Genomic DNA, 24,537 nt, shown 5'->3' with positions numbered 1-24,537 from the left:
ACACGTATGACAGTGTTACAAGGCTCAAAGACCTGACTGGTTGCATTGGCTCACCTATCACATGGGCCAATGCAAACTGTATAAGAATGATTGCCTGGGCCCCATACAGTTTGCATATTGCTGGCAGCACTAGCCCATCCCCTATTTACACGGGGGGATGACCTACTATAAATAATTATATTTAGGCTCATATAAAAGATGCAGTCAGATGGATAATTGGTTGATAACTGACCAGAGGAAAAGGGCCGTAAAGAGACTCTGTCATCACAGAATGACTGTTCAAACCAAGTATAGGCGTTCGGCGCTTCATGGTAGGGCCAATCATTTATATACACCTTCCCACCTGCTTGGTTTCCATCTAGCTCCTCCATCTTTGGCTGAATGAAGTCAGAGCTGTCAATCAAAGAGGGTGGAGTTATAGGAAAACAAGTAGGTGGGAAGGTGTATTTAAATGTGTGTCCACGCCATGATGCACCGAACGTCAGTCATTGAACAGCCATTCAGTGCTGACAGAGTCCCTTTAAGACATTATAAGCTATCATATAGAGGAAGCTAAAAGACAATAAATGATTGCACATTCAAAACTTAAGCCATGTTAAATGGTAACTTGGAAAAATTAAAGTAAAGAATATTTAAAGGATATTTAACATACACAGAATTAGTCCTTCGTTGTATATGAGAAACTATAGTTGCAATAACTGTTGTATGTCTTAGGCAAAATTAGTTACCTCTTGGAACAATATGCAAAAATAAAATATCCATGAAACTGAACTGAAAATCTACACTGCTATACTACTATGCTTATAAAAAGGTGTCTGTAATTTAATCATAGGAGAGGAAGAAGTTTGGACCATTAGGATGGAACATCTGCTATGAATTTACTGACAGTGACAGAGAGTGCGCTTTACTCAATCTAAACCTATACTGTCAAGAAGGAAAAATACCATGGGATGCCCTGACCTACATAACAGGTAAATGTACAGTAGGTTTGACTTGCACCTTCTCAACTTTTGCCAAATTATGCTTTCTTATACTTAATCATCATTAAATTGCATCCATCATCAAGATCAACCGTCCAAAACTGCATACATGGGCGTGCAGGTCTTTGAAACGTAAATCCATCAATACTTTGGTCGTGATTCATCAAATCGATTACTCCACATTTCTGACGTAAATCGCTTTGAAAAGTCGCCAAACTTCTGCGCAACTGTGAGTTGCACTAAAATTTTGTGTCTTTTGACATTTTTACACCGGTTTATTCAGCTCCATCAAAATGGGCCGAGTTGGGGTGGAATGGGAGTGAAAACCACAGCTCGTCTAATTCATGATGAGCTGTGGTGTTTGCTCTAGAAATCTTACTTTAGTCAAGGAGATTTGTGGTGAGGCTCATGCTTCTTAATGAATAACGAGCATCTGATGAGTGGTATGTGCTTCCATTGTTCATGCCAGTCTTGATGAATTGGGGCCAATATTTCTTCTATCTGATGCTGCATTCCCAATACATAAACATTGTAATTCATATGCAAATTAGGCTTTAAGTGCTCTGAGTATGATGGAGCACTTAAGAAGCCACTGCCTCCAGATGATTTTTCCCAACCCAGCACATCTTCTTTAGATTCATTGATAGCTGCCAGTGTGAGGTCAGGTGCTAGGGAAGGAGAGCTATCAGGCTAAAGACTCAGGTGTTGGGTTTGGAAAGTTCCTTGAGAGGCAGTGGCTTATTAGGTGCTTTGCACTTAATTCTTCAGTTGCATTTAATGCAAATTCTGAATTCTCAGGAATGCAGTTATAGACAACAGATATAAACATGTTAAAGGAGTTATACTTCAAAAAGCTGTATGCCCATATATGCTGTTTGAGAGGGTTGATCTTACTAACCAATTCCCTTTAATGTATTTGTAGCTATACTACAGTTCACATTGCCATTCCAAGAAGCTGGTCCCCTAACTATAATTACTGCTATGTGCCTGCTGTGTCATTTCTAACATGTATGAAGACAATCAAAGAGTATCTATAGTTCTGGTGGTCCTAACTGTCCATGTAGCACATGATTAGATGTACATTTGAATGTAGTACAAAATATTGCCATGTTATGGTGTTCAGATATTCATTGGCGGCTTCTCTTTCTCAGATTTCACTAAAAAATGTTGGATAAAATAGCTCTCTGTGTGACAGCTTTCTGTGTGACAAAATATGCTGTAAATACAACTGTCCCTATTATGGTCAGTGAGGTCCAATGGCCACAGTTGGTGTCCATGTACGGGTTCCATTATTGCCATTATTTCTATTTATTTTTATGTTCATTTAATGTAATAAAGATACAGAAATAATAGTGCAAATTTTGATCAAGACATAACACATAGGGATTGTATCGATATATAGTGTCCCCTGTCAATTGATTTCCAACAATTTCTAAAGCTGTCCCACTGGTCATCAGATGATCCAGGATCTTTTCATCATCACAAGATTGAGGAGGTGAATACAGTTTGCTGATATTATTCCAGGTGCAAACAACTAGTCATCTTCATTTGGTTACCTGTAGGCCTTCTGTATAATGGGCATAAAATAGGATATCATGGCTATGACAATATTCATACAGTGCTGCTGCTGAAACAACATCAAGATTCAAATGGGTCTTTCCCATACTTAGAGAGTGAACATCATTTTAATTTTTATTTAAGAAATCCATAGTATACTTGAAAACAAGCAGCTTTGTAATATATCTTATCAGAGAGATTTGTTTCATTTTCATCCTGGACTGATCTTACACTCTCAATTTACGGGTAAAATCTTTATTCAGTGTAAACTAGTGTGATGGAAGATGGCACTTGGTGCTCATAAGATTTTTGAGAGGAGGAGAAAGTAGGAGGGAGGAGCTAGAGTCAGACATAGACATTCTGCTGCAAGTTCTTCTAAAATGTTCATTCTCCTTAGAACTTTATGAGCACCAATTGTCATCTCTGTTCTCAGTAATAGGAAAATCTGTAAGCACTGAAGACATTTTATCTGTGAATTGGGAATTATGAGGATGAATGATCAGTACAAGAGGAGAAAGAAGCAGATTTCTCTAATCAGATATGTTACAAAGTGTTAGGGAACAGCCGGGGAATCCCACAGAGAGCCCACCGCTGTCACCACCAATCTTGAGAGATATTAATACCATATTTCCTATCATTTTAGCTTTCATTAGATACAAGGCTTAAATATCTTTATCCATCTGGCCGATATTAATTTGGGACTGATGTGCAGAACACACATTCATAAAAGTAAATGCGCTACATTCAACACTTCTTCACGATGCTGAAAATATGTCTCACATAACTATACGACCGATGCCTGTCACCAAAAAAAAACAATATACATTCATATTCATTCTCTAATCTGTCTCCAAAGAGTCTGCTTGTAGTTCTTTTGAAGACAGGAAGAGTTATCTGCGGAGGCAATAAATTTGTCGCCTCTCAGCCTCGGAATTTGTGTCTGCTCTCCATCAGATAACCCACTTCTATTACCTGTTCACAGAGGGGGGTCATAGCTGAACAGGGGTTGGAATGAAGTAGTAGCTCTTTTTCTCTTCAAGCTATGATGAAGCCATGCTTCAATGCTTAAGATGAGTGACATGTCCCCTCTTAAGAGATGGTTTGAAAATTGGTCCCATTTTACCATTACATTACTATTATTATTATTATTATTTATATAGCACCATTAATTCCATGGTGCTGTACATGAGAAAGGGATTATAGATATCGTTTACAGTAAACAGGTTTACAGTGACAGACTGGTACAGAGGGGAGAGGACCCTGTCCTTGCGGACTTACATTCCATTATCGTCCATCTATGATACAGTGTTTTTTGTTTTCATGTCTACTATTCATTTATGAAATAAAAATTTAAATTATGTGTATTCTTTCACATTTATGGCATATACACATGATATGGAATACATGCATTTGTGGGGTCCCACTTCCACAGGGGGAACAGAGGTTCTGTGATCTCCTCTCCCCAGTTTTCACTGGATCATCATCTTCTGCATTAAAATATATATTCGATTCTCCATTCTCTTGTATTTGGAAAGTGATCAGTATGAATTTAGGAATGTTTGTCAGGACCCTGTTCTTCCAATAGTTGAACATCCCACAAGTAAATTTGCCATAAATATTGAAAATAGGAATACATGCAGCACATCTTGAACTGTCTTGATTAAAATAAAAAAAATGCATTATATATCTTGAAATTCAGTTGTTTCATTGTTTAGGATGGATGAGTCTTTGTTCCAAGTCAATCACCCAAAATGATCTACGGTTATATAAAAGGTTATTTTAGAAATATGTTATTTTGTTTGGTTAGTAGCACATAGAATGAAGGTAGAAATGTGTGCATGCTGTGTACTTGCCACTCTCTGCCAGTACGTGTTACCACGCAGGTCCTATGGGCATAAATGTGAATAGTGCATCTGTCGAGTTTCAAGAAATTACTATTGAAAGACTAAACAAAGAAATTCACACATAGCATTTAACTGAGGCATAATGCGTTCTTTTCTAGGAGAAATAACATATGGGGGAAGAGTAACTGATGCATGGGACCAAAGATGTTTGAGAACAATTCTAAGAAGGTTCTTTTCTCCTGAGACTCTTGAAGACAATTATGTTTATTCTAGCTCCGGTAAGTCAAATATATCTATTTCTCATATACTGTATATCAAACAATACTTTTTATTTTTTGAAAAATCTGATAGCGGTAAAGTGACAAAACAAATTTTCTATCTCATCTTTCAATTGAGAGTTCCCAGAGGCATTGTTAATATGTACTTCCTAAGCTAGTAATTATACGCTACACATAATGGTTTTCTAGTTATTATCTCAAGAAATATCTTGTCCGAAGAAGATGCAGTTCTAAAATTCAGATAAAAAAATAAAATCAAGTGATTTTAATGTTTGTGTGCAAATAATTTTTAGCTGAAAAGTATTTAGACTAAGGAGATTTTATTATTTTTTCAAATGCATCTGTAATCCTTATATCCTTTAATGTAACAGTGACTCATCACATACTTGTGACCATTAAGACCCCTATACTCAAAAGATAAAAGTCAACCTAATGGCTATTACTGATCGTAATGATTAAACATCAGCTGACTTGGTGAACTTAATGATTGTTTGTATGGACCGATGCCTGACCAATGAATGACCTTTACTGTCCAAAACACTAATTGGACATGTTGGATTTTTTCGGTTAATAAAAAGATTTAGCTGCATCATTGGCTGAAAAAATCTAACATGGCCAATATGGCCTGAGATGTTTTTTTTTATTGCTGATAAACAACCATTCATCCTACTGGAGAGCGATGATTCGTCGGTCCACCTTTGTCTTATGTATATGGGGAGCATTCAGGCTAGTGTTTTGACCACCTTTAGCTGATTCCATAAACAGATATTGCCACTTATAAGTAATGATATGCAGGGAGTGCATTTCTAGGAATCAAGTTAACTACTTGTGGACGCCGATAGACTTTAACATAGTAACATAGTTAGCAAGGCCAAAAAAAGACATTTGTCCATCCAGTTCAGCCTATATTTCGTCAGAATGAATCCCCAGATCTAAGTCCTTCTAAAGAACCTAATAACTGTAAGATACAATATTGTTACACTCCAGGAAGACATCCAGGCCTCTCTTGAACCCCTTGACTGAGTTCGCCATCACCACCACTTCAAACGTTGAGGTGGTCTGGATTCAGCTTTGCAGTGATGTTTTAAAACATCACTGCTTAGTAGAGTAGCTGCACTAAGGGTACTGTCACAATAAACGATTTACCAACGATCACGACCAGCGATACGACCTGGCCGTGATCATTGGTAAGTGGTTGTGTGGTCACTGGGAAGCTGTCACACAGTCAGCTCTCCAGCGACCAACGATGCCGAAGTCCCCGGGTAACCAGGGTAAACATCGGGTTACTAAGTGCAGGGCCGCGCTTAGTAACCCGATGTTTACCGTGGTTACCAGCGTAAACATAAAAAAAAAAAAACAGTACATACTCACATTCCGGTGTCTGTCCCCCGGCGTTCTGCTTCTCTGCACTGTGTCTGCCAGCCGGAAAGCACAGCGGTGACGTCACCACTGTGCTCGCTTTCCGGCCGGCGCTCACAGTGCAGAGAAGCAGAACGCCGGGGGACAGACACCGGAATGTGAGTATGTACTGTTTGGTTTTTTTTACGTTTACGCTGGTAACCACGGTAAACATCGGGTTACTAAGCGCGGCCCTGCGCTTAGTAACCCGATGTTTACCCTGGTTACAAGCGAACGCATCGCTGGATCGCTGTCACACACAACGATCCAGCGATGACAGCGGGAGATCCAGCGACGAAAGAAAGTTCCAAACGATCTGCTACGACGTACGATTCTCAGCAGGATCCCTGATCGCTGCTGCGTGTCAGACACAGCGATATCGTATGGATATCGCTGGAACGTCACGGATCGTACCGTCGTAGCGATCAAAGTGCCAATGTGTGACAGTACCCTAAGACTTCTAGATACAAGACCGGGGAACCAGCTGACAAACACAGCTGGATTCCCCACTGGGAAAGCAGAAAAGGTTCTTTACTGTCTCTGCCTTCCTGATTGCTGTACACATGGTGCTGAACAAGCCCTTCATAAGTAGTATAATTAACACTTCCTGTTTGAGATCTACTGATCATGTGATCGCTGGGTGTGGAGAAGAGAGCAAGAGCTGCTGTGTCCTAAAAGATCCTGATCAGTTCTGCAATGCAGGCAAGAGGCTGAGTTTCCCATGTAATTGGGAATAATATACTAGTCCAGTTACAAGGGAAATCAAATAATAAAAAAGTATTTAAATGTTGATGTGTGAAATAAATTAAATATCTTCTATATGATTGTCTAAGGGTCACTTCTGTCTGTCTGTCTGTCTGTCTTTCTGTCTGTAATGGAAATCCCAAGTCGCTGATTGGTCGCTGCAAAATGGCCATGACCAATCAGCGATGGGCACAGTCTGGCGGCAAAATGGCCGCTCCCTACTCCCCTGCCGTCAGTGCCCGCTCCATACTCCCCTCCAGTCAGCGCTCACACAGGGTTAATGGCAATGTTAACGGACCGCGTTATGCCGCGGTGTAACGCACTCCGTTAACGCTGCTATTAACCATGTGTGACCAACTTTTTACTATTGATGCTGCCTATGCAGCATCAATAGTAAAAAGATCTAATGTTAAAAATAATTAAAAAAATAAAAAATCATTATATACTCACCCTCCGTCGGCCCCCTGGATCCAGCCGAGGCCTTTCCCGCTCCTCACGACGCTCCAGTGACCGGTCCATGCATTGCGGACCGCTACGTCATCATCTCGCGTGACCACAATGCACTCTTGGGACCGTAGCTTCGTGAGGAGCATCAGTAAATGCCTCGGCTGGATCCGGGGACCGATGGAGGGTGAGTATATAACTATTTTTTATTTTAATTCTTTTTTTAACAGGGATATGGTGCCCACATTGCTATATACTACGTGGGCTGTGTTAGATACTGCGTGGGCAGTGTTATAAACTACATCTCTGTGCTATATATTATATAAGCTGTGCTATATACTATGTAGCTGTGGTATATATTACATGGCTGAGCAATATGCTACATCGCTGTGCTCTATACTACGTGGCCTGTGTTACATACTGCATGGGCAGTGTTATATACTACGTCTCTGTGCTATATACTACGTGGCTGTGCTATATACTACGTGGCTGTGCAATATATTACGTGACTGGGCAATATACTTCGTGTCTGTGCTATATACTTCGTGTCTGTGCTATATACTACATGTCTGTGCTATATACTACGTGGCTGGGCAATATACTACGTGGCTGGGCAATATACTACGTGGCTGTGCAATATACTATGTGGCTGGGCAATATACTACGTGGCTGTGCTATATACTACGTGGCTGTGTTATATACTATGTGAATGTGCTATATACTACGTGGGCTGTGTTATATACTACGTGGGCTGTGTTATATACTACGTGGGCTGTGTTATATACTATGTGGGCTGTGTTATATGCTACTTGGCTGAGCTATATTTCTCTGCTGTATCTGTGCAACATGAATCGTGGTATGTGTGTGTTAAAGAGGAGGGCCCACTGAGACTCTTTCGCCCGGGGCCCTCAAAAACCTGAAGCCGGCCCTGGCTTCACTGATTGTTCGCGGCCGGGCGTGACCAATCAGCGACAGGTGCAGTCTGCCCGCGAATTGGCGCAGAATATGAACCACGCTTCGCTAATTGGTCGCGGCCTGCCGGCTGAATCCTGTGTATAAATTGCATTATTCTGAAAACTTCATAAATAAACTACATACATATTCTAGTATACCCGATACGTTAGAATCGGGCCACCATCTAGTAAATAAATAAAAAGGCACAAAATCAGTACAGAAAGAAAAGCTTCTGCCTATGCAAATCACTATTACTAGCCCTACCCCTCATTAAAAAAAACATGTGTCTATTATATAAAAATAATTGTCACAGAAAGGAGAAGAGACTTTCAGATATATTTACTGGTCCATTGTGGTTCTAAAAATTCAAAAACATGAAAGATATGTGAAAAACAAACACGCATTTTCTTTTTTTTTTTGGTATTTGCAAGGAAAAAAAAGAGAATTAATACAACATAAAAATTAAGCCCAACTTATCACATTAACCCCTTCACCCCCGGAGCTTTTTCCGTTTTTCCGTTTTCGTTTTTCGCTCCCCTCCTTCCCAGAGCCATAACTTTTTTATTTTTCCGTCAATTTGGCCATGTGAGGGCTTATTTTTTGCGGGACGAGTTGTACTTTTGAACGACATCATTGGTTTTAGCATGTCGTGTACTAGAAAACGGGAAAAAAATTCCAAGTGCAGTGAAATTGCAAAAAAAGTGCAATCCCACACTTGTTTTTTGCTTGCCTATTTTGCTAGTTGCTAAAACTGACCTGCCATTATGATTCTCCAGGTCACTACGAGTTCATAGACACCTAACATGACTAGGTTATTTTTCACCTAAGTGGTGAAAAAAAATTCCAAACTTTGCAAAAAACAAAACAAAACAAAATTGCGCCATTTTCTGATACTCGTAGCGTCTCTATTTTTCGTGATCTGGGGTCGGTTTAGGGCTTATTTTTTGCGTGCTGAGCTGGCGTTTTTAATGATAGCATTTTGGTGTAGATACGTTCTTTTGATCGCCCGTTATTGCATTTTAATGCAATGTCGTGGCGACCAAAAAAACGTAAATCTGGCGTTTCGAATTTTTTTCTCATTACGCCATTTAGCGATCAGGTTAATGCTTTTTTTTTATTGATAAATCGGGCAATTCTGAACGCGGCGATACCAAATATGTGTAGGTTGGGTTTTTTTTTTATTGATTTATTTTGATTGGGGCGAAAGGGGGGTGATTTAAACTTTTATATTTTTTTTATTTTTTTCACATTTTTAAAAACTTTTTTTTTTTACTTTTGCCATGCTTCTATAGCCTCCATGGGAGGCTAGAAGCAGGCACAGCCCGATCGGCTCTGTTACATAACAGCGATCATCAGATCGCTGTTATGTAGCTAAAATGCAGGTGTGCTGTGAGCGCCGACCACAGGGGGGCGCTCACAGCCACCGGCAATCAGTAACCATAGAGGTCTCAAGGACCTCTATGGTTACAATGGAGGAGCATCGCCGACCCCCGATCATGTGACGGGGGTCGGCGATGCGCTCATATCCGGCCGCACGGCCGGATGCGGTAGTTAAATGCCGCTGTCTGCGTTTGACAGCGGCATTTAACTAGTTAATAGCGGCGGGTGATCGCGATTTCACCCGCCGCTATTGCACGCACATGTCAGCTGTAAAAAACAGCTGACATGTCGCGACTTTGATGTGCGCTCACCGCCGGAGCGCACATCAAAGCGGGGGTCCCGACATGTGACGTACTATTCCGTCACATGTCGGGAAAGGGTTAAAAATATGCTAATTGTTTTGTAGATCTAAGGCTGGTTTCACATTAGCGTATCTGTGCGCAGCATATGATCCGCATCGATCCACATGCGTCATGCGTACATATCTTTAACATGGTGTATGTCGGACATGCGTTTGCATATGTTCACATGCGGATACGTACGCATGTGTCATTTCGCGGTGTGCGGCGGTGTCCGGCGAACGCAACATGTTGCATTTTTGAGATGTCAAATATTGCGCAATCATGTGGATGAGTGCGTCAAAGCAACGCATTACTGTCTATGGGAACGCATTGGTACACAAGGACATACGTACACATGCGTTCAATACGCATGCCTACTTCAGAATGAGCAGCTGCAAAAGACGATGATTTCATCAGTGCAGTGTGTCTTTATATAGAAAGCACATGAGACACGCCCATTGGGTGTCTGGTGTCAAGAAAATTCTACTCTAAAAACATTGGAAATATCGAAGGCATGCTCATAAACAACGCAAGCGCAGCGTTTTTTTGGCGTCATGCGTAAGATGATGCAGATAGAAAACGCTGCGTAAACATGCATTTGTATGCATTTTTGCATGCGTTTGCGCATGCAGATGATATGCTGCGCACAGAAACGCTATTGTGAACCTAGACTAAGCGAGAATTTTTTTTACGGCTCTTTAAACTGAAGGTATGAAGAAAACTAGAAATGTGCCTGGTCAGAAACAAGGGAAAATGACAGAGTCCTGAACTGGTAAATTAGCATAGTTATGCTTCACTTGGCTGGGTGTCCCCCAAAGACAACCAGGGGCAGGCCATGTTCCAATATAGCGCGAATACTGAATTTTAGGGCTATGTTTTTGGTGCAGAAAATCTGCTGCATTTATCTGTCTAAGCAAAGTGGATGTAATGTAATGAAAACTCCAGATCACTGTGTATTTAAGGCCGGGTGTCATGATCTCAATGGCAAGAGAACATAGCATAAGCATATATAGGAACTAGCTCTTGGAAGATGGGAACTGAGCTGACCATGAACTAAACCTAACGCACAACTAGCAGTGGCCGGGTAGCATGCCTACGTTGATTCTAGATGCCCAGCACCAGCCGGAGGACTAAATAATGCTAGCAGAGGAAAATATCAGACCTAGCTCACCTCTAGAGAAATACCCCGAAAGGAGACAGAGGCCCCCCACATGTATTGGCGGTGAATTAAGATGAAATAACAAACGTAGTATGAAAATAGGTTTAGCAAATTTGAGGTCCACTTACTACATAGCAGAAGACAGAAAGGACACTTTCATGGTCAGCTGAAAACCCTATCAAAACACCATCCAGAAATTACTTTAATACTCTGGCATTAACTCATAACACCAGAGTGGCAATTCCTGTTCACAAGAGCTTTCCAGACACAGTAACGAAACTACAGCTGTGAACTGGAACAAAAATGCAAAAACAAACATGGACAAGAGTCCAACTTATCTAGTAGTTGTCTAGGAGCAGGAACAAGCACAGAGAGGCTTCTGATAACATTGTTGACCGGCAAGCAACTAACAGAGCAGCAAGGTTATATAGCGACTCCCACATCTTGATGGGAACAGGTGAACAGAGAAGATGAAAACACCAGCTCAATTCCACCAGTAGCCACCGGGGGAGCCCAGAATCCAAATTCACAACAGTACCCCCCCCTCAAGGAGGGGGCACCGAACCCTCACCAGAACCACCAGGGCGATCAGGATGGGCCCTATGAAAGGCACGAACCAGATCAGAGGCATGAACATCAGATGCATTCACCCAAGAATTATCCTCCTGGCCGTATCCCTTCCACTTGACCAGATACTGGAGTCTCCGTCTGGAAACACGAGAGTCTAAGATTTTCTCCACAACGTACTCCAACTCACCCTCAACCAACACCGGAGCAGGAGGCTCAACGGAAGGCACAACCGGTACCTCATACCTGCGCAATAATGACCGATGAAAAACGTTATGAATAGAAAAGGATGCAGGGAGGTCCAAACGGAAGGAAACAGGGTTAAGAATCTCCAATATCTTATACGGACCGATGAACCGAGGCTTAAACTTAGGAGAAGAGACCCTCATAGGGACAAAACGAGAAGACAACCACACCAAATCCCCAACACAAAGCCGAGGACCAACACGACGGTGGCGGTTGGCAAAAAGCTGAGTCTTCTCCTGGGACAACCTCAAATTGTCCACCACCTGCCCCCAGATCTGATGCAATCTCTCCACCACAGCATCCACTCCAGGACAATCCGAAGATTCCACCTGACCAGAGGAAAATCGAGGATGAAACCCCGAATTACAGAAAAACGGGGACACCAAAGTGGCAGAGCTGGCCCGATTATTGAGAGCGAACTCTGCCAATGGCAAAAAAGCAACCCAATCATCCTGGTCAGCAGACACAAAACACCTCAGATATGTCTCCAGGGTCTGATTAGTCCGCTCGGTCTGGCCATTCGTCTGAGGATGGAAAGCGGACGAAAAAGATAAATCTATGCCCATCCTAGCACAGAATGCCCGCCAAAATCTAGACACGAATTGGGTCCCTCTGTCAGAAATGATATTCTCAGGAATACCATGCAAACGAACAACATTTTGAAAAAACAGAGGAACCAACTCGGAAGAAGAAGGCAACTTGGGCAGAGGAACCAAATGGACCATCTTAGAGAAACGGTCACACACCACCCAGATGACAGACATCTTCTGAGAAACAGGCAGATCTGAAATAAAATCCATCGAGATGTGCGTCCAAGGCCTCTTAGGAATAGGCAAGGGCAACAATAATCCACTAGCCCGAGAGCAACAAGGCTTGGCCCGAGCACAAACGTCACAAGACTGCACAAAGCCTCGCACATCTCGTGACAGGGAAGGCCACCAGAAGGACCTTGCCACCAAATCCCTGGTACCAAAAATGCCAGGATGACCTGCCAACGCAGAAGAATGAACCTCAGAGATGACTCTACTGGTCCAATCATCAGGAACAAACAGTTTATCAGGTGGGCAACGATCCGGTCTATCTGCCTGAAACTCCTGCAAGGCCCGCCGCAGGTCTGGAGAAACGGCTGACAATACCACTCCATCCTTAAGGATACCTGTGGGCTCAGAGTTACCAGGCGAGTCAGGCTCAAAACTCCTAGAAAGGGCATCCGCCTTAACATTCTTAGAACCCGGTAGGTATGACACCACAAAATTAAACCGAGAGAAAAATAATGACCAGCGCGCCTGTCTAGGATTCAGGCGCCTGGCGGTCTCAAGATAAATCAAGTTTTTGTGGTCAGTCAATACCACCACCTGATGTCTGGCCCCCTCAAGCCAATGGCGCCACTCCTCAAAAGCCCACTTCATGGCCAAAAGCTCCCGATTCCCAACATCATAATTCCGCTCAGCGGGCGAAAATTTACGGGAAAAGAAGGCACAAGGCCTCATCACGGAGTAGTCAGAACTTTTCTGCGACAACACTGCCCCAGCTCCGATCTCAGAAGCGTCGACCTCAACCTGAAAAGGTAGAGCAACATCAGGCTGACGCAACACAGGGGCAGAGGAAAAACGGCGCTTAAGCTCCCGAAAGGCCTCCACAGCGTCAGGGGACCAATCAGCAACATCAGCACCCTTCTTAGTCAAATCGGTCAATGGCTTAGCAATATCCGAAAAACCAGCAATAAATCGACGATAAAAGTTAGCAAAGCCCAAAAATTTCTGAAGACTCTTAAGAGAAGAGGGCTGCGTCCAATCACAAATAGCTTGAACCTTGACAGGATCCATTTCAATGGAAGAGGGAGAAAAAATATATCCCAAAAAGGAAATCCTCTGTACCCCAAAAACACACTTAGAACCCTTCACACACAAAGAATTAGACCGCAAAACCTGGAAAACCCTCCTGACTTGCTGGACATGAGAGTCCCAGTCATCCGAAAAAATCAGAATATCATCCAGATACACAATCATAAATTTGTCCAAATAATCGCGAAAAATATCATGCATAAAGGACTGGAAAACTGACGGAGCATTTGAAAGACCAAAAGGCATCACTAGATACTCAAAGTGGCCCTCGGGCGTATTAAATGCGGTTTTCCACTCATCCCCCTGCCTGATTCGCACCAAATTATACGCCCCACGAAGGTCAATCTTAGAGAACCACTTGGCCCCCTTTATGCGAGCAAACAAATCAGTCAGCAACGGCAATGGGTATTGATATTTTACAGTGATTTTATTCAAAAGCCGATAATCGATACATGGTCTCAAAGAGCCGTCTTTTTTTGACACAAAGAAAAAACCGGCTCCTAAGGGAGATGACGATGGACGAATATGTCCCTTTTCCAAGGACTCCTTTATATATTCTCGCATAGCAGCATGTTCAGGCACAGACAGATTAAATAAACGACCCTTTGGGTATTTACTACCCGGGATTAAATCTATGGCACAATCGCACTCTCGGTGCGGAGGTAATGAACCAAGCTTAGATTCTTCAAAGACGTCACGATAGTCAGACAGGAACTCAGGAATTTCAGAGGGAATAGATGATGAAATGGAAACCACAGGTACATCCCCATGAGCCCCCTTACATCCCCAGCTCAACACAGACATAGCTCTCCAGTCGAGGACTGGGTTGTGAGATTGCAGCCAAGGCAATCCTAGCACCAAATCATCATGTAGATTATACAGCACCAGAAAGCGAATAATCTCCTGGTGATCCGGATTAATACGCATAGTTACTTGTGTCCAGTATTGTGGTTTATTATTAGCCAATGGGGTGGAGTCAATCCCCTTCAGAGGAATAAGAGTCTCCAAAGGCTCTAAATCATACCCACAGCGTTTGGCAAAGGACCAATCCATAAGACTCAAAGCGGCGCCAGAGTCGACATAGGCGTCCGTGGTAATAGATGACAAAGAGCAAATCAGGGTCACAGATAGAATAAACTTAGATGGTAAGGTGCAAATAGAAACAGATTTATCAAGCTTTTTAGTGCGCTTAGAGCATGCTGATATAACATGAGTAGAATCACCACAATAGAAACACAACCCATTTTTCCGTCTAAAATTCTGCCGCTCGCTTCGGGACAGAATTCTATCACACTGCATACTCTCTGGCGACTTCTCAGTGGACACCGCCAGATGGTGCACTGGTTTGCGCTCCCGCAAACGCCTATCGATCTGAATAGCCATTATCATGGACTCATTCAGACCCGCAGGCACAGGGAACCCCACCATAACATCCTTAATGGCATCAGAGAGACCCTCTCTGAAAGTCGCCGCCAGGGCGCACTCATTCCACTGAGTAAGCACAGACCATTTACGGAATCTTTGGCAGTAAATTTCCGCTTCATCTTGCCCCTGAGATAGGGACATCAAAGTTTTTTCTGCCTGAAGCTCCAAATGAGGTTCGTCATAAAGCAACCCCAAGGCCAGAAAAAATGCATCCACATTGAGCAACGCAGGATCCCCTGGTGTCAATGAAAAGGCCCAGTCTTGAGGGTCGCCCCGGAGCACGGAAATCACAATCCTAACCTGCTGTGCAGGGTCTCCGGCAGAGCGAGATTTCAGGGACAAAAATAATTTGCAATTATTTCGAAAATTCTGAAACCCAGATCTATTCCCCGAGAAAAATTCCGGCAAAGGAATTCTCGGCTCAGATACAGGTGCATGACAAACAAAATCTTGCAAATTTTGTACCTTCGTGGCGAGATTATTCAAACCTGCAGTTACACTCTGAAGATCCATTACAAACAGGTGGACACAGAGCCATTCAAAGATTAGAAGGAGAGAAAAAAAAAAAAAAATTTCAGCAGACTACTTATTTCTCTCCTTTCTCAGCCAAGGATTTTAACCCTTTAGTGGGCCGGTCAAACTGTCATGATCTCAATGGCAAGAGAACATAGCATAAGCATATATAGGAACTAGCTCTTGGAAGATGGGAACTGAGCTGACCATGAACTAAACCTAACGCACAACTAGCAGTGGCCGGGTAGCATGCCTACGTTGATTCTAGATGCCCAGCACCAGCCGGAGGACTAAATAATGCTAGCAGAGGAAAATATCAGACCTAGCTCACCTCTAGAGAAATACCCCGAAAGGAGACAGAGGCCCCCCACATGTATTGGCGGTGAATTAAGATGAAATAACAAACGTAGTATGAAAATAGGTTTAGCAAATTTGAGGTCCACTTACTACATAGCAGAAGACAGAAAGGACACTTTCATGGTCAGCTGAAAACCCTATCAAAACACCATCCAGAAATTACTTTAATACTCTGGCATTAACTCATAACACCAGAGTGGCAATTCCGGTTCACAAGAGCTTTCCAGACACAGTAACGAAACTACAGCTGTGAACTGGAACAAAAATGCAAAAACAAACATGGACAAGAGTCCAACTTATCTAGTAGTTGTCTAGGAGCAGGAACAAGCACAGAGAGGCTTCTGATAACATTGTTGACCGGCAAGCAACTAACAGAGCAGCAAGGTTATATAGCGACTCCCACATCTTGATGGGAACAGGTGAACAGAGAAGATGAAAACACCAGCTCAATTCCACCAGTAGCCACCGGGGGAGCCCAGAATCCAAATTCACAACAGCCGGGGTCACACTTGCGAGTTCAATGCTAGAAACTCGTGTGAGTCTCTCGCATTAAGTCCCGGCACTACTGCAGGTACTCGGGAGCGGAGCATTCAGCTGCATAGAAATACATGCAGCAGCACACTCTGGTTCCGAGTGACGAGACTTGATGAGAGAGACTCGCACGAGTTTCTCGCATTGAACTCACAAGTGTGACTCCGGCCTCAAGATGATGCTGAATTGTGCAGCGCGTGTGCTGCATCCAAAAATGCTGCCATTCCTGATCGTGGGCACATACCTTAAAAATGCAGATGCCATTTGTGTGCTGACTGTCTGATAGGAAAAGCTGAAGAAACTTTTTTCCCATTTGAGAAAAACTGATAAAACTCTGACCAAACTCTGATAGTAAAAACTGACACACTGACTGAATTCTGATGACATTCTTATAAAAAACGTTGATGAAATTTGGATCATATTTTGTGTATAAGAAAATTCACCTATGCCTGAATGAGTTCCTAAGCTGCGAGATTTTATCTGTTCTAAAGTGGTGGATTTTTCTATATATCCATGAACATTATTTGTAAAAAATGCGGCAAGTATTCTTCTCCACGATACCAATAACTTTTCAAAGGAAAATGTACCGTGTACTTTTCACAATTGTGGCGCTCACTAATAATGGCCTTTCAAGCCCAAATGTTATATTTCAAGATTGAGCAGATTTCCTTGGGTTGGATCTAATATTTTTTAGCATCATACATGTAAGAATTATCATTTATAACCATAAAATTGCTATGATTGGTAACAATTATTGTTATGTCGATGGCCAACCTAAAGGGCAGGAATCATGGAATGGTACAAAAATGAGGATATAACAGCTGATCAGCGTTTAAAGGTCACCTCTTAAGACAATGCTTTACATTTTCTTGATGTCTGGAAAAAAAGTTTTATCCCATATTTAGGAATTATAATTACCAGTTTTTTACATAAGGTACTAGATGAAAATCTGAATCTCCTACAAAAACAGATTTAAAAAAATATTGAGAATGTTGATACAACAAATACCTTATGGCTTGGTAGGATTGGCTTCTATAAAATGATAATCCTACTAAAACTTCACTATATCTTTAGAACTGTTCCAATTCCAGATATATGGATTAAGAATTTCCATCAGCAAATGTCAAAATGTATTTGGAATAAAAAATCACCAAGTGTAGCCAAATCGTTACTGTATAATAACAAAAGAAATGGGGGCATTGATCTCCCAAATTTAAAGGCCTACTCCGAGGCTAATATCATAATGAAGAGCAGGAAGTTGCTTATAGATGAAGCCAAACCAGCTGGGCAGAAATGGAAAAGTCTTACAATGGGAATTCTCCCTTAGACGCTCTTATTGTTGCGAATTTACTAGACCAATCCTACCCTCTACCAGAGAATATGCTAATAAAATCTACAATTATGGCCCGGAGGAAATTGTGTAACATTCCTTACAACAACCAAATTAGTTACCTATTAGAAAAACTTTTATTATTTATACTCCGCCCTGCCCCTCCAGACTTCCTTATCGATAAATGGAGAAAGAATGGTATAACAAACTGTTCGGCCTTTTTTACCGCACCTAAAAAAGATTCAATCATAAATTTTCTATCCTTAACGCTGTCGTACATCCTTCCAAAAGAGGAAATATATAACTTTTTAAAACTAAGGAAATATATTAGGGGGGAATTCTCTCTCCCCATATCTATTCCAAGAGTTATAATATCGCTTCTGGAAAATCCCTTAATAAATACTATTTGGAACACTAAAAATCTGTATACACTCTTCAATAGTGACGTAACTATTGAAAAGTCAAAACACATGGTTAAGTGGGAAGAAGATATTGATAAATGTTTTTCGCCTGAGTCATGGAGAGAAGCAATTGAAATAACATACAAATGAAATGTAAATGCTAATATTCATGAGAATTCTTTTAAAATCTTATCTCGTTGGTTCTATACACCTGTCAGATTAAAGAAGATTTTTGAGGATGGATCGGACTTATGCTGGAGGAACTGTACTCAAAAAGCTAACATATTACATATTTTCTGGTCATGTCCTAAAATAATTGATCTTTGGAAGGAAGTAGCTAATTTATTGAGCAATATTAACAACTCTGTAGTTGAATTGTCTCTTCAACTGGTTTAGTTCTCGCTTGATTCAAATTGCCTCCCCCAATATTAAATATCTCACAATCCATCTATTTGCTGTAACAAAAATACTTATCGCATCACAGTGGAATAGATGTTCTCTCCATTTCAGAAATAATGATAAGAGTGTCTACCCATGTTCTTTTGAACATTCTTATGCTCTAAGAAATAATTATTTAAAAAAAAACAGTTCCACATGGTCATCTTGGGACTTATTTCTTTCCTCAAGTCGGAATGCCCCTTTTAGGTTAAAAGCTTTATTATATGCCAAGAAGTACAAGTACAATTACATATTTAATTAAGCAAATTAAAAATTGTTTTATTATAGATAATGCTTCAATAAAGATGATCTTTTCCCCTGTCCATACTCTCCACGTTTATCTGATCCAACCCGACCCTCTACCTTTACTAACTTTACCTTCCACATTCTTTTCCTCTTGCATTAACCTTTTTTCTCTGATTCTTCTTTGAATATATCTTCTTACTTACTTGTTTAATTAAACAAGTTTTAGATCACTCCGTTATGTTTTATTACCCACCTTATTGACTATAATTATAATCCCCTTCCCAAAAATTGTTGAAAAATCCCCCAAATAAAAAGAATATTGTTGAAAAAAGTTTTAATATCCAGACAAAATGTATTCTTTGCTGCAAGTGTATCTGTGAAGCGGCTTTGCAGTGTTGGATCATAAGAATATTTTTTCTCTTCTGGGTCAAACTGACTCGAGCACTATTTATGGGTTTCATTAGATTAGCAAAATTAGACAAGCCCAGATGTAGGTCTTTTCTAGCCATGCTGACTACATAACTAGTGGAAGTTGCCAAGGACAAAAGATTTCTGTATAATGTATTATTATTGTTTTTTACTATTAACCAGTTGCCTTGTGATAAGTTTAAAGAGGTGGTCCGAATCTAACAGTTATTTTAATCCTAAATGTATATTTAATTTCATTATGTACCGGTAATCTCTTTTCTAATATGCTTTAATTACAAATTCCTTATTGTTCCCTCACTACGCTATCTAATTGCTTTGTTTATTTTATTACCTACTTCCTGTTTGATGACACTTTGCTTGATAGCCCCCAGTGCATGCTGGGATACTCAAACGAGTCGTCATTAGGTGGTAGAGGTTGCGTTTACTGTCGCAGCCTCTCCCCCCCCAAAAAAAAATTAAGCATCATCAGTGACGTCTGTTTCAGTGACTGGGCTAGTCCCTGTGCTACTGATCATGTGTTGGCTGCATTCTCAGGGTACAGTGAGAGTGCACTCCCTCGCTGGGTCTCTCGAGATCTCAATCTGTGCATGCGTCACCTCTGGCAGCCAGTTTTCAGAAGCCCATTGCAGGGAAATTAGTGGGAAGGGGATTCCGCTCACCCCAACATCTTACGAGAGCCCACGGCCTTCATCCTCACACCACTGGGACATCCCCTGCTTTTAGCCGAGGGCCTGCAGAATTGCCCCATTCCTGCCACTGCCGCCGCTGATCTCCTGAAGCAGCAACCCGGCCTCCTATGATCCCGCTCTACCGCTGCTGCTCCCCAGTAAGCTACCTTAAAATTGGAATATAAGATGCACCACAATTTTATATAAAAAAAATTTCCTATTTTCCTCCCCCAAATTTGGGGTGTGTCTTATTGTCCGTTGCGTCTTATAGTTCACAAAATATGGTAATCACACCTATATGAGTAATTTATATTCAGCAGTCCATGAGTGTAGAGGACTTGGTATGTCATCTAGGCTTATTTAACATACCCACTAACATTGGGATCCCAGTATTACCTTAATGAGTCAGTCTTCTTGTTTCCAGCCTGGTTTTCTGGATTTGACATGTCCTTCAATCTGTTAAGTACAAAATGAGAAATTCCCATTCTTGTCTTAAACTTATCAACAATTCACTTATCATCTGCTGGCATTACTTCTGCCTCTGCTTGCTAGAGGACTGTCAGTTAAATATAACAATTGGATCCTAATGTATTGCTATTTCAGGCAAAAAAATAGAATGATGTACAGCAAAAGATAATGTGGGGAAATTCAATTTTTAAATTTAATCCTCAAACAGCATCAATACTCCTTTAAGGGTTCTAGGTAATGGTGATCTTCAACTCTAGAGGATAGTCAGGTGCTTCATTTCATGACCAAGGTTGGACAAAAAGAATATTTGCCATACGAATATGCCATTATTTTTTTCCATTTTGCTCATGTTCCTGCAAAATTAAACTTTATTTTTTTTATTAATAATTTTTTTTTTTTTACCATGGAAAGTTCTGAAGTTTGTAAAAACAAAATGCATGTAGGTGACTTCCAAACCCAAGAATTCCAGTCTATATGCCAGCCTCTTGCTACATTGATATCAATTGGAGTACAGATGATGGCAGTGAAAAAGTCAGCTCAGCACCTGTATCTCACAAATATTGGGGAAAAGCTGCTGCAGGAGATTGTTTTGATAAACACAACTCTCAGAGGAGGAGACAGGTGCACACTCTTTCAATGCCATTATCTGTACTCCAAATGAATATGTTCTGATAACAAAGCAGCTGAAGGCAAGCAAAAAGAATGGGAAAAGCAGGGGTCTGGAAGTCACCTACATACATTTTTGTACACGAATGAAGAATAAACCCCTAACAAAGTGACTAGCAACATTTCATAACTTCCAAGCTTGACAAAACTCTAAAACAGAATGAAAGTGTAGCTAATCTTTAACCTTTTGTTTTTCAATATTGTTGAGGCATAACATAAGTGAGTTACAATGTTGCCATTGTTGTATATGTCTTTTTCTTTTAATAGTGACATCCCTGTGTCATCAGTGTTAGACGTACCGGCGCCTGGGAATCAGTGATACTGTTCACCCTGTTCTCCGGCGCCAGGTTATTAAGTGAATACAGCTCACATCACTGTCCTCTGCTCACGCTGAAATCAGCACTAGCAGGGAACAATGTTGAGAGTTGTATTAAATTGTTAGCAGCGAGAGCAGGCAGCGGCTGATGGGAGTATTCATCAGCAGCTGCCTGAGCTATAAATAAAAAAAAGGTGGGTTTCCCTGTATTTTTGATAACCAGCCAGGCAAAACTGACAGCTGCAGGCTGGTCAGCTTCAACAAGGCTGGTTATCAAGAATAGAGGGGTCCCCACGCCATATTTTTTAATTATTTACTGTAAATAAATAATTTTAAAAAACGGTGTGGGGTCCCCCCATTTTTGACAACTAGCCAAGCTAAAGCAGACAGCTGGGGGCTGATATTCTCAGGCTGGTAAGGGGATATGGATATAGCCCTCCCCCATCTATTAGATATGCCTATTCTGGTGCTTTGCCCTGCTCTTCCCACTTGCCCTGTGGCGGTGGTAAGCGGAGTTCCCTTTCCCATTAAGTTCTCTATGGTGAGTTTAGGGAAAATGGCTGCAGGAGGCGCAGACTGAAATCTCAAGAAAGAGATCTTAATTTGCGCATGCGCTGCCACCGGTGCCCATTTTTCCAAAGCCCAATGTAGGAAACTTAATGTGAAAAGTGACTACGCATACTGGATCTAATGAGCGCCCAGGCCTCGCAGCATCGCCATACTCCTGCCCCTGTCCTCCTGAAGCAGTGACCCTGCCTCCAATGACACTGCTTCGTCGCCTCCGACCCCACGGAAAACCCACTTCCCGACCCATGACGCCTATGCGGCGTCATGGAATGATCGCATCCCTGCAGATCGGGTGAAAGGGTTAATTCCTATTTTACCCGATCTGCAGGGAGAGGGGGAGTTGTACTTCAGCCTAGGGGGGGTGGCTTTGCCCCCACGTGGCTACGATCGCTCTGATTGGCTGTTGAAAGTGCAACAGCCAATCAGAGCAATTTGCAATATTTCACCTATGAAAATGGTGAAATATTGCAATCCAGCCATGGCCGATGCTGCAATAGCATCTGCCATGGCTGGAAATCATGTTCTGGCCCCCCCCACCGCCCCCGATCTCCTCCCCAGTCCTCCGTTCTGTCCGGTACCCCCCTCCGTCCCCCTGTTCGCTCCCCCGTGCTCCTGTCCGCTCCCCCGTGCTCCTGTCCGCTCCCCCCGTCCTCCGATCCCCCCCCTGTGCTCCGATCCAACCCCCCCACCACCCCCTCATACTTACCGATCCTCCCGAAGTCGGTCCGTCTTCTCCCTGGGCGCCGCCATCTTCCAAGGTGGCGGGCGCATGCTCAGTGCGCCCGCCGAATCTGCCGGCTGGCAGATTCGTTACAAGTACATTTTGATCGCTGTGGTAGGTTCTACCACAGCGATCAAAATAAAAAAATAATAAATAAACCCCCCCTTTATCACCCCCATAGGTAGGGACAATAATAAAATAAAGAAAATATATTTTTTTCTTTTTCCACTAGGGTTAGGGTTAGAACTAGGGTTAGAACTAGGGGTAGGGTTAGGGGTAGGGTTAGGGTTACGGGTAGGGTTAGGGTTAGGGGTAGGGTTATGGCATGTGCACACAGAGCGGATCGGCCGCGGATCCGCAGCGGATCGGCCGCGGATCCGCAGCGGATCGGCCGCGGATCGGCAGCGGATCGGCAGCGGATCGGCAGCGGTTCCGCAGCGGATTGGCCGCGGATCTGCAGCGGATTGGCCGCGGATCCGCAGCGGATTGGCAGCGGATTGGCCGCGGATCCGCAGTGGATTGGCCGCTGCGAATTCGAAGCAGTTTTCCATCAGGTTTACAGTACCATGTACACCTAAGGAAAACCAAATCCGCTGTGCCCATGGTGCGGAAAATTCCGTGCAGAAACGCTGCATTGTATTTTCCGCAGCATGTCAATTCTTTGTGCGGATTCCGCAGCGTTTTACACCTGTTCCTCAATAGGAATCCGCAGGTGAAATCCGCACAAAAAAACACTGGAAATCTGCTGTAAATCCGCAGGCAAAACGCAGTGCCTTTTACCTGCAGATTTTTCAAAAATCGTGCGGAAAAATCTCACACGAATTCGCAACGTGGGCACATAGCCTTAGGGTTAGGGTTGGAATTAGAGTTAGGGTTGGAATTAGGGCTAGGGTTTGAAATAGGGTTAAGATTAGGCTTGTGGTTAGGGTTACGGATAGGGTTAGGGGTGTGTTGGGGTTACAGTTGTGGTTAGGGTTGGGATTAGGGTTACGGTTGGGATTAGGGTTAGGATTAGGGTTGGAATTAGGGTTACGGTTGTGTTGCGGTTAGGGTTGTGGTTAGGGGTGTGTTGGGGTTAGGGTTGTGATTAGGGTTATGGCTACAGTTGGGATTAGGATTAGGGGTGTGTTTTGGGTTAGTGTTAAAGTTAGAATTGAGGGGTTTCCACTGTTTAGGCACATCAGGGGTCTCCAAACGCAACATGGCGCCACCATTGATTCCAGCCAATCTTGCGTTCAAAAAGTCAAATGGTGCTCCCGCCCTTCCAAGCCCCGACGTGCGCCCAAACAGTGGTTTACCCCCACATTTGGGGTACCAGCGTACTCAGGACAAACTGGGCAACAACTGTTGGGGTCCAATTTCTCCTGTTACCCTTGCAAAAATAAAAAATTACTTGCTAAAACATAATTTTTGAGGAAAGAACAATTATTTTTTATTTTCACGGCTCTGCGTTATAAACTTCTGTGAAGCACTTGGGGGTTGAAAGTGCTCACCACACATCTAGATAAGTTCCTTCGGGGGTCTAGTTTCCAAAATGGGGTCACTTGTGGGGTGTTTCTACTGTTTAGGCACATCAGGGGCTCTGCAAATGCAATGTGACGCCCGCAGACCATTCCATCAAAGTCTGCATTTCAAATGTCACTACTTCCCTTCCGAGCCCTGACGTGTGCCCAAACAGTGGTTTACCCCCACATATGGGGTATCAGCGTACTCACAACAAACTGG

At 42.5% G+C, this 24,537-nt stretch overlaps 1 protein-coding gene across 1 annotated transcript in view; it reads left to right on the top strand.

Moving 5' to 3' along the window:
- Positions 1 to 24,537, top strand: part of DNAH6 (dynein axonemal heavy chain 6) — a 717,942-nt gene that overhangs the window by 575,725 nt on the left and 117,680 nt on the right. The window contains exons 68-69 of the mRNA XM_077275462.1: positions 833 to 971; positions 4,540 to 4,659. Of these exons, the coding sequence (XP_077131577.1) occupies positions 833 to 971; positions 4,540 to 4,659 (259 nt within the window). The remainder of the gene's footprint in view (positions 1 to 832; positions 972 to 4,539; positions 4,660 to 24,537) is intronic.

The sequence above is a fragment of the Ranitomeya variabilis genome, chromosome 1, assembly GCF_051348905.1.
Source record: "Ranitomeya variabilis isolate aRanVar5 chromosome 1, aRanVar5.hap1, whole genome shotgun sequence".
In the NCBI taxonomy this organism is placed as follows: Eukaryota; Metazoa; Chordata; class Amphibia; order Anura; family Dendrobatidae; genus Ranitomeya; species Ranitomeya variabilis.
This window is presented reverse-complemented; position numbering and strand designations above follow the sequence as displayed.